The 17148-nt window shown below is 38.8% G+C and overlaps 1 protein-coding gene across 1 annotated transcript in view; it reads left to right on the top strand.

Moving 5' to 3' along the window:
- SUGCT (succinyl-CoA:glutarate-CoA transferase) overlaps nt 1-17148 on the top strand; it is a 766325-nt gene that overhangs the window by 63077 nt on the left and 686100 nt on the right. The window contains exon 7 of the mRNA XM_068972899.1: nt 5650-5741. Within this exon, the coding sequence (XP_068829000.1) occupies nt 5650-5741 (92 nt within the window). The remainder of the gene's footprint in view (nt 1-5649; nt 5742-17148) is intronic.

Here is a 17148-nt window from a genome sequence, read left to right as displayed (position 1 = left end):
TGTTTTTTGACTGGAAAATTTATCCCATGTACATTTAAAGTAATTTTTGATAGTTATAGCTTCCATTGGGAAGCCCTGGTGTCTCAGAGGTAAAGAACCTGCCTTCAGTGCAGGAAATGCAGGTTTGATCTCTGGGTTGTAAAGATTCCCTGGAGAAGAAAATGGCAATCCACTCCAATATTCTTGCCTGGGAAATACCAGAGACGGAGGAGCCAGGCAGGCTATAGTCCATGGGGTTGCAAAAGAGTCAGACACAGTTTAGTGACTAAACAACAACAATGGCCTTACTATTACCATTTTGTTAATTGTTTTCTGGTTGTTTTATTATTTCTTTGTTCCTTTCTTTCACTTTCGTTTCCTTCCTTTGTGATTTGATGATTTTCTGTAGTTATATGCTTAGATTACTCTTTCGTGTATCTACAGTGGAATTTTACATTGTGTTACCATGAAGCCTACATAAAACATCTGAAAGCTATAATAATCTATTTTAAGCTGATAGCAACTTGACTTCAAATGTATAAAAAGGTTTTACATTTTCATTCTTCTCCAGCATTTAATGTTTTGATGTCACAATGTAGTTATAGGTGGGCTTAATACTTTTAATTTTAATCTTTATACCAGTTATAAGTGATTTACTCACCATTTTTATAATATTAGAACATTCTGAATTTAACCATATATTTACTTATCAGTGAGACTTCCCTGGTGGCTCAGATGGTAAAGCGTCTGTCTACAATGTGGGAGACCCAGGTTTGAGCCCTGGGTTGGGAAGATTCCCTGGAGAAGGAAAAGGCAATCCACTCCAGTACTATTGCCCATGGACAGAGGAGCCTGGTAGGCTACAGTCTGTGGGGTCGCAAAGAGTAGGACACGACTGAGCAACTACACTTTACTCATCAGTGAGTTTTATACTTTCATGTTTTAATGTTGCTACTTAGCATCCTTTTGTTTCAACTTGTGAAATCCCTTTAACATACCTTGTAAGAACAGTCTAGTGGTGATAAATTCCTTCAGCTTTTATTTGTCTGGAAATTCTTTATCTCTCTTTCATTTCTGAAGGACTTTTATTGAGTAGAGTATTTGTTTGGCAGTCTTTTTTTTTCCTTTCAATACTTTGAATATCTCATCCCACTGCCTTCTGACCTGCAAGGTAGAATCCGCTGATAATCTTATGAGGGTTCCCTTGTAAGTAACAAGTTGCTTTTCTGTTGCTCTTTTTATGGTTCTTTGTCTTCAACTTTTGACAACTTAATTATACTTGGTACTCCTTGGACTGCCTGGATTTGGATGTTTGGTTTTCCCCCCAAGGTTAGGGAAGTTTTCAATCATTGTTGTTGTTCAGTTGCTAAGTTGTGTCTGACTCTGTGGCCCCATGAACTGCAGCACGCCAGGCTTCCCTGTCCTTCACTATCTCCCAGAGTTTGCTCAAACTCATGTCCGTTGGGTCAGTGATGCCATCCAACCATCTCAACCTCTGTCTACACCTTCTCATCTTACCCTCAATCTTTCCTGTTATTTCTTTGAATAAAGCCTTCCCCTTCTACATTTTTCTTTGAATAAAGCCCTCCTCTTCTTCTAAGGGATGACAGAGGATGAAGTGGTTGGATAGCATCACCGACTTGATGGACAGGAGTTTGAGCAAGCTCTGGGAGTTGGTGATGGACAGGGAGGCCTGGTGTTGTGCAGTCTGTGGGGTCAAAAAGAGTCAGACACGACTGTATGACTGAACTGACTGAACTGACTCCCCTTCTAGGATTCTTATAATCTGTATATTGATCCATTTTCAGTGCCTTATAAGTCTCTTAAGTTATCTTCACTTCTTTTTTAGTCTTTTTATTTCTTTTTGCTTCATTGCTTTGTTGTATTCCACTGCTCTGTCTTCTAATTCACTGATATTATCATTTGATCTGGTTTGCTGTTGGTCCTTTCTATTGAATTTTTCAGTTTAGTTATTTTATTCTTTATCTCTGTACTATCTGTTTGGTACTTTTTAATATCGTCAATCTCTGTTGAAAAATCTTTCTTTGTTCATGCATTGCTTTCCTGACCTCTAGGAGCATCCTTCTGATTATTATTTTGAACTCTTTGTGAGATAAATGACTTTTGTCTGTTTCATTAAGATTGGTTTCTGAAGACTTTACTTGTTCTCTTGGTTGGAACATATTCCCATGTTTCTTCATTTTCCTTGAATGCTTGTATTGGTATTCATGCATTAGCTAAAACAGCATGTCTCTCAGTCTTGGCAGATTAGTCCTGCTTAGATGAATCCTGTGTATTAACCCAGCCTGAATTCGTGGTTGCCTCACAAACCTTTGTGATTATCCAAGCCACTGTCTTTTTATTTCATGCCTTTTAGTAGTTTAGGGTATGTGAAGACCCGTCAACATTCCAAAGGGAATGACTGTTGTGAGGCCTAGACACAGGCTGATTAGAAGCCAGACCCTCAGGCAACAGCTGGGAATGTATGCTGTCAAGCAGTTTCTGGGGAGAAACTGGGAGATTGGTATATTTGTCTTCTCACTTTGCACTGAATCTGGGTAGATAGCTGTGTGTGTGTTGGGGGGAGGGTATTCCTGAGCCGATTAAAAAGCTGCGTGTTTCTTTGCTATAGTCCAGTTTGAATTATTAACTGCAGGCGCTGTTGGTAGTCAGAACCAGGTGATCTGGGGGCCCATCTCCCAGGCAGTATCTGCAAAAGTTGGGGCACAAGATATGTGCCCCATCTCTCTAGAAACTCCTTTTAGAGAGATGATGGTGACCTGATTTTACTGTGGGAGTGAGCTGCATAGAGAAGGTGGGCAAGTGCCCACTGACTCCTTCAGGTTCCAGTTAGATGTCAATTAGGTAGGGTCAGTTAGATTTCAATTAGTGTCAGGATCCTTAGGCAGCAGCCTGTAAGGTATGCAGCTAAAGCCTTTCTAGGGGAGGACTGGGAGATGGCCATTTTTGCTGCTCCTCCAGTCTTGAGGCCTGGGGGGATAGATGTGGTTAATGTTTGTGAGACTGTGATTAGCTTCTTTGTTTGCCGCAGTCCTGTAGAGCTCATGAATTCTGGCTGTTAGAGACAGGAGTTTTAGGGGACCGCTCCTCAGGGAGGAGCCTGAAGAGCTGGGACACTGGCTGTGCTTCCTGTTCTGTTTGTTCCTTAGGGGGATGCTAGGAGTTTGGAGTTTCCACCTAATGGTATGGGTCTGTGCCTGGAGCGAGCTTAATGGTGCAAGTGTCTCAGCCTTTTATGGATATTTTCTGTGTTACCCAATGTGTAGGAGTCATTCTAGTAGATTTCTCTAGTTTCTCAATTCCCAAATTCCTCTCAGAGAGAAGTGCTCTGTGTGTAGCTCTGTATTCACTGTGTGCACAGGAGGAGGAAGACGGCCTCCTGTGTCATCATTTTAGTCCAAAACAAAGCAGAGGAAAAAGCCTCTAGTTTCTGTAGTAATTAATTAGTTTCTTTCTTGAAAGATAACTTTTTTATAACCAGTATTCATTCATTTATTCATTTGGTAACCATTACTGAATTCTATTCTAGATATTGACAATACTGCAGTGAATTAAATAGAAAAAAAAATCTCTTGAGCATACCTTTGAGTAGGGAGGATACAGAAAATAAATAACTAAACTTTATTATGTATCTTGTGGTGATAAGAGGTATAAAGTCACATATAATCATGAAAGGGGGATTAAGAGTGAGAAGTAAGAGTGATCTCTCATAAAAGTTCTCCAGAGAAGACCTCTCTGGTAACGACACATTTCAGTTTAGAGTTGGAGTATGTGAGGTATGTAGATGTATAGAATGGAATAGAGGGAGGGTGTTCCAGGTTGCTGGAGGAGCAAGCAAAATATATGGAATTTGGAGACAGATTCATGTAGCTCCTCATATTATCCAATGGTAAGCCCAGGACTGAGGAGAGCAGGATAAAATATGTTTTCTGTTCTTCTAATTTTTGCTGATGGCAAAGAAAAGGTGATAGCTTTCCCTTCTGTTTGTAATCCTAAAAAGCACTGTCAGGAGATATATTAATTCTCTTTTTCAAATTTTAGGGCATGGAAACCACCTCCAGGGGGTCTTCCTAATCCAAGAATCGAACCCAGGTCTCCCACATTACAAGCAGTGGCTCAGACAGTAAAGAATTTGCCTGCAGCGTTAGAGACCTGGGTTCGATCCCTGTGTCGGGAAGATCCCCTGGAGAAGGGAATGGATACTACTCCAGTAGCCTTGCCTGGAGAATTCCATGGACAGAGGAGGCTGTTGGGCTACAATCTATAGGACTGCAAAGAGTTGGACACTACTAAGCGACTAATACTTACTTACTTAAACTTAAAATTTTCATTTATATTTTCTTTGCATACTTGAGAAAACTTGTAAATAAAACCTAAGGAGATACCATTTTGTTTTATTTTGCATATTGTTTGGTATAGAACAAGAGTAGCAAGTACCTATTGGTTAATGACTGAATCAGATTAAACCATAAAGGATTAAGGAGGGGTGGAAACTGGGGCAAATTGGAGAATTTATGCCCTGTGCAAAGGGAAGAACGTGGCTTAGTGGTTATTGCCATGTGAGGATGTGAGCCTAGGTTTGAGCGTATTTTCTGTTTTTTTCAGGTAAAGCCAGAAATTTGTATTTTATGTGTTATTTCCTGACCTTTAAACGTTGGAAACTAAGTAAAAACTTTTCAAAACACTCTTAAGGCCAGACAAAACATTCATACAAGGAGAATCTGGCCCACAAGTTACAAGTTTGCAACCGTCTGTGATGTAACACCATAATTAAATTTTTACTGCCTGCTTCAAAGGAACTTCCCTGGTGGCTCAGACTGTAAAGTGTCTGCCTACAATGCAGGAGACCCGGGTTCAATCCCTCGGTCAGGGAGATCTCCTGGAGAAGGAAATGGCAATCCACTCCAGTATTCTTGCCTGGAAAATCCCATAGACGGAGGAGCCTGGTAGGCTACAGTCCATGGGGTCACAAAGAGTCAGACACAACTGAGTGACTTCACTTTCACTTTCAAAGGATATTGTAGGTTCAAATACAACAAAATGCTGCAGAATTTCTGGATACAAATACTTTTAACACTGCTGCTACTGCTGCTGCTAAGTCGCTTCAGTCGTGTCCGACTCTGTGCGACCGTGTAGACGGTAGCCTTCCAGGTTCCTCCATTCTTGGGATTCTCCAGGCAAGAACACTGGAATGGGTTGCCATTTCCTTCTCCAATGCATGAAAGTGAAAAGTGAAAGTGAAGTCGCTCAGTCGTGTCTGACTCTTTGCGACCCCATGGACTGCAGCCTACCAGGCTCCTCTGTCCATGGGAGTTTCCAGGCAAGAGTACTGAAGTGGGGTGCCATTGCCTTCATGCTATTATACTATTGGACTTCCAGGTGGTGCTAGTGGTAAACAACTTGCCTGCCAAAGCAGGAGACATAAGAGATGCGTGTTTGATCCCTGGGTTGGCAAGGTCCCCTGGAGGAGGGAATTGCAACCCATTCCAGTATTCTTGGCTGGAGAATCCCATGAACAGAGGACCCTGGTGGGCTACAGTCCATAGGATCGCACAGAGTCGGACACGACTGAAGTGACTTAGCACAGCACACATTATAGTATTGCTGTCCCTGGGTGGTGCTGAATATATATTATTCTTGTTGTCTTAGGGTATGGGCAGACAGGTCCACTGTCTCACCGAGCTGGTTACGATGCTGTTGCCTCTGCGGTTTCTGGTCTAATGCATATCACAGGACCTGAGGTAAGTATCTTTCTTTAGAGTAGTCATAATTTTCCCCCTATTTATTCCAAAGGATTTTTCCTCTTCACTGACCCCATAGGCTTAATCATGAGTTAATTTCAGAAAGAAACCGTGGAAAGTGAATGCCTTTAAAAATAGAAGTGTTGAATGTACTTGATGCTAAATGTCAATATGGCCCCATGGGAAATAACAGTCTTATTAGCAAGAAGCTATAGATCTAGTGTGAACACATTTTCCATATGCATTATATTACTCAAGCTTAGTAAAGGCACTTTTGTGTGACCTTGGAATATTCCTGTGTGAAGTAGAATGGCTGACTAGACTAGTCTGCGGATGTCCAAGGGGACAGAGGAGCCTGGTGTGCTATACTCCTTGGGGTCACAAAGAGTTGGACATGACTGAGTGACTGAAAAACAGCAACTTTCATTTGACCTATATACATAGTGGAGGGTTTCTTTTTCCCTCTGGAATATTGTAATTGGTTGTTTATTTTCAACTTTGTTACTTAACGCCTTGGGTGTAGTTGTGTCTGATTGTTATATGCATTGATTCTGATGTGAAAGAATTATTTGACTTTATAACACTCTTCTCCATGATGATGGGTTGGGAAGTTCCCCTAAAGTATATAGATGACCAAAATGTGGATAGTTTGATCAAAGAAAATGGACTCCTGGGGGAAATGAAACATGCCATTAAATAAAGTAAAATAAAAAGTGTGAACACACTGAATAAAAATACTAAAGACCTAGGCAGTACATGTTCCCTGGTGGCTTAGACGGTAAAGAATCCACCTGCAGGAGACCTGGGTTCGATCCCCGGGTTGGAAAGATGCCCTGGAGAAGGGAATGGCTACCCACTCCAGTATTCTGGCCTGGAGAATTCCATGGACAGAGGACCCCTGGCAGTCCATGGGGTCACAAAGAGTCGAACATGACTGAGTAACTTTCACACAATACATTTTCTAAGTAATAATTCACCTATACATTATACATTTAAACATCAAGAATTATATCAATCAATGAAAAAGAGGTATTGACCATCTGTGTGTAGTGTTGTTTTAGATACCAGAAATAATTTAATGTTACTCTGTAAGTAACAGTTTGGCTGACTAGATTAGATATATACTCATGGAAAAGTTAAAAAATGAAAGAAAATTACATAAAATTAAGCTGGGAGGATCCCCCGGACATGGTATGTCTACCCACTCCAGTATTGTTGCCTAGAGACTTCCATGGACAGAGGAGCCTGGCAGGCTACACTCCTTGGGGTTGCAAACAGTCGGGCATGACTGTGTTACTAACACTTTCACTTTCAAGTGGAACATTTTTGTAGCATTGGGACTCTGTATCTGAGTCTACAATGTAAATCTCCTTCCCCCTGTCCTCAATTCACCTGCTTCCCCTCAGAGAGAATCAATGCTGTCACTTTTCTTTTGCATGCTTTCAGAGATGTTCTATTCAAAAACAAACACAATAGTCTTCTCCTATCTTTGTAGTATACTTTCTCAGATTTTCTCCCAGGTTTTGGAGACATAATTAACATACAGAAGTGTTTGACTTTCAGGTGTACAGCATAATGATTTGACTTAAATGCATGATGAAATGATGACCACAATAGATTTAGTGAACTGTTGTCATACAGATACAGCATTAAAGAAATAGAAATTTTTTTTCTGTGGTATGAGTACTCTTAGGATTTACTCTCTTAATAACATTCATATATATGGTACAGCAATGTTAATTATCTCTGTCATGTTGTATGTTACATCCCTAGTACATATGTATCTTATAACTGAAAGTTTCTACCTTTAGACTGCTTTCATCCAGCTCCCACCCGTCACACCCACTGGCTCTGGTGTCTACAATCTGATCTCTTTTTCTATGACTTTGTTTTTGAAGTATGATTGACTTACAACGCTATGTTAGTTTCTGGGGCCCACCATAATGATTCAGTATTTATATACATTTCAAAATGATCCTTTTGTTAAATCTAGTTGTTATCTGTTACAAAATAGCAGTATTATATAATTATTAACTATATTCCCCACACGGTACATTTCATACCTATGACTCATTTATTTTATAACTCGAAGTTTGTACCTCTTACTCTCCCTCATCTATTTCTCTCCTCTACCCAGCCTCGTTCTCTCTGGCAATCACTTGTTTGTTCCCTATAACTCTTGTTTCTGTTTAACTGTGTTCATTCATTTGTTTTGTTTTTTAGTTTCCACAATTGAGTGAAGTCACACAGAATTTATCTTTCTCTATCTGACTTATTTCATTTAGCGTAATACTCTCTAGGTGTAAAAGCACTTGTTCAATTGTTTAAAATTTTACCATTAAAAAAATTGAAGTATAGTTAATTTACAGTGTGTTAATTTCAGCTGTATAGTAAAGTGACGAAAGAAAGTGTTAGTCACTCAGTCGTGTCTGACTCTTTTTGCCCCATGGACTGTAGCCCACCAGGGTTCTCTGCCATAAAATTCTCCAGGCAAGACTACCAGAATGGGTTGCTATTTCCTTCTGCAGGGGATCAACCCAACCCAGGGATTGGACCTGGGTCTCCTGCCTTGCAGGTGATTTCTTTACTGTCTGAGCTGTATATATATATATATATATATATATATATAAAATTGTGTGTATATATATATATATAATTTTTTGGATTATTTTACATTATAGGTTATTACAAGATATTGACTATAGTTCCCTGTACTATAATGATAGTAACTTGGTTACCTATTATATATATATTAGTGTGTGTATGTTTATTCCAATCTCCTAATTTATCTTCCCCCAGTTATCTCCTTTCATAACCATAAGTTTGTTTTCTATGTCTTTGAGTCTATTTCTGTTTTGTAAGTAAGTTCATTTGTATCATTTTTTTTTTAAGATTCCATATATAGGTGATATCATATGATATTTGTCTTCCTCTGTCTTACTTAATACGATAATCTCTGGGTCCATCCATATTGCTGCAAATAGCTTTTCATTCTTTTTGTGGCCAAGTAGTAGCCCATCTTTAATGGTTTTTAAATCTCATAAAAAGTGAAGTTTCAGTTCAGTTCAGTTCAGTTCAGTCGCTCAGTCGTGTCCAACTCTTCGTGACCCCATGAATCAGAGCACGCCAGGCCTCCCTGTCCATCGCCATGTCCCGGAGTTCACTCAGACTCACATCCATCGAGTCCATGATGCCATCCAGCCATCTCATCCTCTGTTGTCCCCTTCTCCTCCTGCCCCCAATGCCTCCCAGCATCAGAGTCTTTTCCAATGAGTCAACTCTTCGCATGAGGTGGCCAAAGTACTGGAGCTTCAGCTTTAGCATCATTCCTTCCAAAGAAATCCCACGGTTGATCTCCTTCCGAATGGACTGGTTGGATCTCCTTGCAGTCCAAGGGACTCTCAAGAGTCTTCTCCAACACCACAGTTCAAAAGCATCAATTCTTCAGCGCTCAGTCTTCTTCACAGTCCAACGCTCACATCCATATATGACCACAGGAAAAACCATAGGCTTGACTAGACGGACCTTAGTCAGCAAAGTAATGTCTCTGCTTTTGAAGAGACATTGGTCATAACTTTTCTGCCAAGGAGTAAGTGTCTTTTAATTTCATGGCTGCAGTCACCATCTGCAGTGATTTTGGAGCCCCCAAAAATAAAGTCTGACACTGTTTCCACTGTTTCCCCATCTATTTGCTGTGAAGTGATGGGACCAGATCCCATAATCTTCGTTTTCTGAATGTTGAGCTTTAAGCCAACTTTTTCGCTCTCCTCTTTCATCTTCATCAAGAGGCTTTTTAGCTTCTCTTCACTTTCTGCCATAAGGGTGGTGTCATCTGCATATCTGAGGTGATTGATATTTCTCCTGGCAATCTTGATTCCAGCTTGTGATTCTTCCAGTCCAGCGTTTCTCATGATGTACTCTGCATAGAAGTTAAATAAGCAGGGTGACAATATACAGCCTTGACGTACTCCTTTTCCTATTTGGAACCAGTCTGTTGTTCCATGTCCAGTTCTAACTGTTGCTTCCTGACCTGCATACAGATTTCTCAAGAGGCAGGTCAGGTGGTCTGATATTCCCATCTATTGAAGAATTTTCCACAGTTTATTGTGATCCACACAGTCAAAGGCTTTGGCATAGTCAATAAAGCAGAAATAGATGTTTTTCTGGAGCTCTCTTGCTTTTTCCATGATCCAGCAGATGTTGGCAATTTGATCTCTGGTTCCTCTGCCTTTTCTAAAACCAGCTTGAACATCAGGGAGTTCACAGTTCACGTATTGCTGAAGCCTGGCTTGTAGAATTTTGAGCATTCCTTTACTAACATGTGAAATGAGTACAATTGTGTGGTAGTTTGAGCATTCTTTGGCATTGCCTTTCTTTGGGACTGGAATGAAAACTGACCTTTTCCAGTCCTGTGGCCACTGCTGAGTTTTCCAAATTTGCTGGGATATTGAGTGCACCACTTTCACAGCATCATCTTTCAGCATTTGAAACAGCTCAACTGGAATTCCATCACCTCCAGTAGCTTTGTTCGTAGTGATGCTCTCTAAGGCCCACTTGACTTCACATTCCAAGATGTCTGGCTCTAGATTAGTGATCACACCATCATGATTATCTGGGTCATGAAGATCTTTTTTGTACAGTTCTTCTGTGTATTCTTGCCACCTCTTCTTAATATCTTCTGTTTCTGTTAGGTTCTTACCATTTCTGTCCTTTATCGAGCCCATCTTTGCATGAAATATTCCCTTGGTATCTCCAGTTTTCTTGAGGAGATCTCTAGTCTTTCCCATTCTGTTGTTTTCCTCTATTTCTTTGCATTGATCGCTGAAGAAGGCTTTCTTATCTCTTCTTGCTATTCTTTGGAACTCTGCATTCAGATGCTTATATCTTTCCTTTTCTCCTTTGCTTTTCACCTCTCTTCTTTTCACAGCTATTTGTAAGGCCTCCCCAGACAGCCATTTTTCTTTTTTCCATTTCTTTTCCATGGGGATGGTCTTGATCCCTGTCTCCTGTACAATGTCATGAACCTCATTCCATAATTCATCAGTCACTCTGTCTATCAGATCTAGCCCTTAAATCTGTTTCTCACTTCCACTGTATAATCATAAGGGATTTGATTTAGGTCATACCTGAATGGTCTAGCAGTATTCCCTACTTTCTTCAATTTGAGTCTGAATTTGGTAATAAGGAGTTCATGATCTGAGCCACAGTCAGCTCCTGGTCTTGTTTTTGTTGACCGTATAGAGCTTCTCCATCTTTGGCTGCAAAGAATATAATCAATCTGACTTCAGTGTTGACCATCTGGGGATGTCCATGTGTAGAATCTTCTCTTGTGTTGTTGGAAGAGGGTGTTTGCTATGACCAGTGCATTTTCTTGGCAAAACTCTATTAGTCTTTGCCCTGCTTCAGAAGTATACCTTATATATAACAAAATGAAAAATGTTAAAGGTATGGTTCAGTGATGTTTTACAAATATATACACTAGGATAAATACCACCCAGTTCAAGATACAGCATATTTCTATCACTCCAGAGAGTTCCCTCAGACCTCTTCCCAAACAATACCACCTCCTCCTAGAGGTAACCACTCTTTTGACTTCTATTGCTGTAGACTAGTTTTACCTATTTTGAACTTGTGCAGATATGATCCTGTAGTATATGCTTTTTAGTGTCTGGACTATTTTGTCCAACACAGATTTTTTGAGGTTCGTTAGACTGTTGTGTGTATCAGTGATGGTGTAGCATTCTGTTGCATGACTATACCACAGTGTATCCATTGTTCTGAAAATGAATATTTGAGCTGTCCAGTTTTTATCTATTTTGAATACACACTCATTTTCCTTGGGTATATATACCTCATAGTGGAACAGATGGGTTACAGGTTAGGTGTATATTTAACTTTAGTAGTGCTGCCTGTTTTCCAAAAAATGTACCAGTTTTCCAAAATGGAAAAGAAACTCAATTCCAGTGACTGATATTAATGCTGCTGATATTTATTACTGAAGCTTATTTGAATGTTCAGCTATTATTCCATAACTTATATCATAGTGTAATTCTACTTTGCTTTTCTCACACTAGTCCCTAAATGGAAGGAAACACAGAGAAAGAAATTTCTATGTAAAATTTATATAAGAATGCAAAAATCCTCAAATTTCTCTAAAATTTTTATTTTCTAAAGCAGTGTTCTAGTAAGAGATTTCACACACATGTCTTCCTGTCCCCATACTAACAATACCAATTTTTCAAGAAATAACCTATATTTTTTGTGAGAGGAGAAGCCTCCCCTATTTAGTTTAAGTTTTTTTTTTCTTTCAAAGAAAGCATTCATTTTAGAAGTATTATATTTTATTCTGAATTATCTAATGTTTGCTAAAAATTTCTTTATTCTGTAAGGGGTCATGTAATCTCATATCATTTAAGATGTCAGTTTTATTCTCTATTTCTGTCTCTTTTTTTGTGATTCAAATGACCTGGAAAAATTTTTCTCTTTTTTCCAGAAAGTTCTTCAGAAATTTAACACATTTATGTTTAGTGATTGATGAGCTTTCTTATGATAAAAATCAACTATTACTTTAAAGTCTGAAAGAGAATAGCAATAGAGATGTCCAGTTTGAATTCATCTACAAATTGAAAAGAACAATAGAGGGAGGGTTAGGTAAGAAGCAATTTATTTTTGCTTGACTCCATGAAACAGTTAAAAAATACCAGGCTGAATTATCTGTTTACAATCTGTAGGTTTGTGCATTTTTTCTTTTTTGCAGTCTCATTTTCCTCTGACGTTTTCTTTTGATCATGACAGTCTGAGAAGATTTTCTCATCTAGAAAATTTCTTGTTGGGATTACAGGGACTATGGAATGAGGAGGCAGGTGTCTTCCCTTTATCAGGGTAAGGAAGCTCAGCATTTACGTCTGGCTGGGAGTGAGGATTCTTAATGGTCAATAGTCCTTGTTATAGAAGCTATTATTCCTGTCTTTTAAAATGTCCAGTAAATGCAATCAAAATAGGAGTAAATTACTTTTGTTTAACATTTTATTTAATCAGCTTGTTTCTTTCTGTCAATTCTCTTGATACTGTCAGTATCATGTTGAACTGGGTCCCTTCTTGTTTCACATGGCAGAGCAAGAAGATTATTATAGCTCATCTATATATAGCACTGGTATGCTTGGAACTATAATACTGAGTTGGTTTATAAGCACCAAAGATGCCATAGAAATGTCAACAAATTGGAAACATTCCAGAGAAATGTGAAAAAAAACTTTATTTTTAAAAAACTAGAAAGAAAAAAAGTAAATATAAACAGTTTATTTAAATGTTGTAGGACAAAAAGGAAATTTATGTATATGTGAATATCAACATAGAAAGGGAGTATAGATTGAGATCATTGTTTTGAAATATTGTCCATGGATAATATTTGCTCCTTTCAAATTTTCTCAGCTGGAAGATGCTTACTCTTAGCATCTTTCTTGATGGTCCTATGTAATTTTCATTCTGTTGCTAATTGTATATTTGTCTGTCTGTCTGCCTGACTTTAGAATGTAAGTGCCTTAATTCAGGGAGAGTGTCTTTGAGATGCTTACTTTTGTATCCCTGGAGTATAACATAGATAATATAGAGTTGGTGCTTATTAATTTATTCTTTTGGTTTGGTTTGGTTTGGTTGGTGCTCATTGATATTTTTTGTATTCCTAGAGTATAACACAAATCACTATAGAGTTGGTGCTTATTGATTATTTGTTATATATGAATTTGGAATCTTTAAAGATTCAACTTTAGTTTGATAGTAAGAGGTTGATATGTGTAGCAACAACCATGGCATTCTGGATCCCTTTTGAGTCCTTTAAGGGATATTGTCACCCTGCTTATTTAACTTATATGCAGAGTACATCATGAGAAACACTGGGCTGGATGAAGCACAAACTGGAATCAAGATTGCCAGGAGAAATATCAATAACCTCAGATATGCAGATGACACCACCCTTATGGCAGAAAGTGAAAAAGAACTAAAGAGCCTCTTGATGAAAATGAAAGAGGAGAGTGAAAAAGTTGGTTTAAAGCTCTACATTCAGAAAAACTAAGATCATGGCATCTGATCCCATCACTTCATGGCAAATAGATGGGGAAACAGAGGAAACAGTGGCTGACTTTATTCTTTTGGGCTCCAAAATCACTGTAGATGGTGACTGCAGCCATGAAATTAAAAGACGCTTACTCCTTGGAAGGTAAGTTATAACCAACCTAGACAGCATATTCAAAAGCAGAGACATTACTTTGTCAACAAAGGTCATCTAGTCAAGGCTATGATTTTTCCAGTGGCCATGTATGGATGTGAGATTTGGACTATAAAGAAAGCTGAGCACTGAAGAATTTATGTTTTTGAACTGTGGTGTTGGAGAAGACTGTTGAAAGTCCCTTGGGCTGCAAGGAGATCCAACCAGTCCATCCTAAAAGAGATCAGTCCTGGGAGTTCATTGGAAGGACTGATGTTGAAGCTGAAATTCCAGTACTTTGGCCACCTGATGTGAAGAGCTGACTCATTTGAAAAGACCCTGATGTTGGGAAAGATTGAAGGCAGGAAGAGAAGGGAACGACAGAGGATGAGATGGTTAGATGGCATCACCGACTCAACGGACATGAGTTTGGGTAAACTCCAGGAGTTGGTGATGGATAGGGAGGCCTGATGTGCTGCGATTCATGGGGTCACACAGAGTCGGACACGACTGAGCGACTGAACTGAAGTGAAGGGATATACTTAAATGAAAAAGGAGTCTTTTCTATAGAGTAGAACACTTCATACAAGCCTCATACTCAAAAAATATGAATAGAGAACTTTTGGGTTGTGACTGGAAAAATGTGGTGAAAATACTTGGAAAACCCCTCAGCTTGATGTGATTAAAAAGCATTTAAACAAGTTTCTTCCTAATGTTTTTGCTTTCTGAATCTTAAGAAAGAAAAAAATCTTTAAAAAAAAAAAAATCTCAGTAAGTGGTTAGTTTTGAGAGCATTGTGTTCATTTTGAGTCATCATGCTTTGAAAAAGTGTTATAATCAGAGAAATTCCTAAAAAGAATGGCCAAAATTATCCCAGGAGTATAAAATAATTCTTCAGGGAGAATGTCTGTAGAACTGGATTTGTTTGCCATAGATAAGGCAAATAAATGATTTGAGTACTGTTTTCATCTATTGATATTTTGGAGGATGTGGAATAATTATTATTATTATTTACAGAACAAGGAATAAGAGAAAATGAGCTCATATCAGAGAAGACATTTTAGTTAGCTGAATGAAGAGCTTTATGACCATTAGGGTATTGAACATTGTCATGTGTAAGGAAACTGGTTATGCAATTTATATTAGCATGGTGGAATGGAAAGATCTTGTCCTGGCCTGAAATCCTAGTTCCATTTAACATTTCTGAGCTTTGTTTTTTCATTTGTAAAAATGAGAGTATTAACACACATCCTGGGAAAGGTACTCAGATTAAATGAGATAATATGTAGGCAAACACCTGGGAAATTATGCTACTCCTTTTCCCTGTCTGGTGCATGCCTGGCATGTGTTAAATGCTCAGTAACTGCTCTGTTTCCTCCAGAGATCTTTAAGGAGAGAGGGATAAGCATCATCCTGGATGATTTAGTAATTTACCTGCCTAAAGGCAGGAAGTTGGACCAAATGATCCTTTGAGAATTTTTCAGCTTTTGGGGTCTTTATGTACTGTTTACTTTGGAAACTAACACAGTAGAATTTTTTTCTTTTTCTAAAATTCTTTTGTAGGAAAGATTGGTTAGTCAAGGATATAGTGTTTGATTCATACTGTAATTTTTACATAGTAAAAAGAAAGATGCAGAGTGTCTTGAATGACTATTTGTATCATAGAGAATTTTGATGGCAAGTTATTGGGAGCTTAAATTCTGAGTTAGTATCTTTCCTAGGAGATTGGACTACATGACAAATCACAGTGTGTACTGTTCACTCAAGCATTTTTATCTAAGTAAAATTAGGGTAAAGTGACTATGAGCTGACTGTGGCTCAGATCATGAACTTCTTATTGCCAAATTCAGACTTTAAAAAAGTAGGGAAAACCGCTAGATCATTCATGTATAACCTAAATCAAATCTCTTATTATACAGTGGAAGTGAGAAATAGATTCAAGGGATTAGATCTGATAGACTGAGTGCCTGAAGAACTATGGATAGAGGTTCATGACATTGTACAGGAGGCAGGGATCGAGACCATCCCCATGAAAAGAAATGCTAAAAGGCAAAATGGTTGTCTGTAGAGGCCTTACAAATAGCTGTGAAAAGAAGGGAAGTGAAAAGCAAAGAAGAAAAGGAAAGATATAAGCATCTGAATGCAGAGTTCCAAAGAATAGCAAGGAGAGATAAGAAAGCTTTCCTCAGCGATCAGTGCAAAGAAATAGAGGAAAACAACAGAATGGGAAAGACTAGAGATCTCTTCAAGAAAATTAGAGATACCAAGGGAACATTTCATGCAAAGATGGGCTCGATAAAGGACAGAAATGGTATGGACCTAACAGAAGCAGAAGCTATTAAGAAGAGGTGGCAAGAATACACGGAAGAACTGTACAAAAAAGATCTTCATGACCCAGATAATCACGATGATCTGATCACTTACTTAGAGCCAGGCATCATGGAATGCGAAGTCAATTGGGCCTTAGGAAGCATCACTACAAACAAAGCTAGTGAAGGTGATAGAATTCCAGTCGAGCTGTTTCAAATCCTAAAAGACAGTGCTGTGAAAGTGCTACACTCAATATGCCAGCAAATGTAGAAAACTCAGCAGTGGCCACAGGACTGGAAGAGGTCAGTTTTCATTCCAATCCCAAAGAAAGGCAATGCAAAGAATGTTCAAATTGTGTACCGCACAATTGCACTCATCTCACATGCTAGTAAAGCAATGCTCAAAATTCTCCAAGCCAGGCTTCAATAGTATGTGAACTGTGAACTTCCAGATGTACAAGCTGGATTTAGAAAAGGCAGAGGAACCAGAGGTCAAATTGCCAACATCCATTGGATCATCGAAAAAGCAAGAGAGTTCCAGAAAAACATCTGCTTTAATGAGTATGCCAAAGCATTTGACTGTGTGGATCACAAGAGACTGTGGAAAATTCTTCAAGAGATAGGAATACCAGACCACTTGACCTGCCTCCTGAGAAATTTGTATACAGGTCAGGAAGCAACAGTTAGAGTTGGACATGGAACAACAGACTGGTTCCAAATCGGAAATGGAATGTGTCAAGGCTGTGTATTGTAACCCTGGTTATTTAATTTATATGCAGAGTACATCATGAGAAATGCTGGGCTGGAGGAAGCACAAGCTGGAATCAATATTGCTGGGAGAAATATCAATAACCTCAGATATGCAGATGACACCACCCTTATGGCAGAAAGTGAA

The sequence above is a fragment of the Capricornis sumatraensis genome, chromosome 5, assembly GCF_032405125.1.
Source record: "Capricornis sumatraensis isolate serow.1 chromosome 5, serow.2, whole genome shotgun sequence".
Lineage (NCBI taxonomy): Eukaryota > Metazoa > Chordata > Mammalia > Artiodactyla > Bovidae > Capricornis > Capricornis sumatraensis.
The sequence above is the reverse complement of the archived record's forward strand: the minus strand, read 5'-3'. Positions and strand labels throughout refer to the sequence as shown.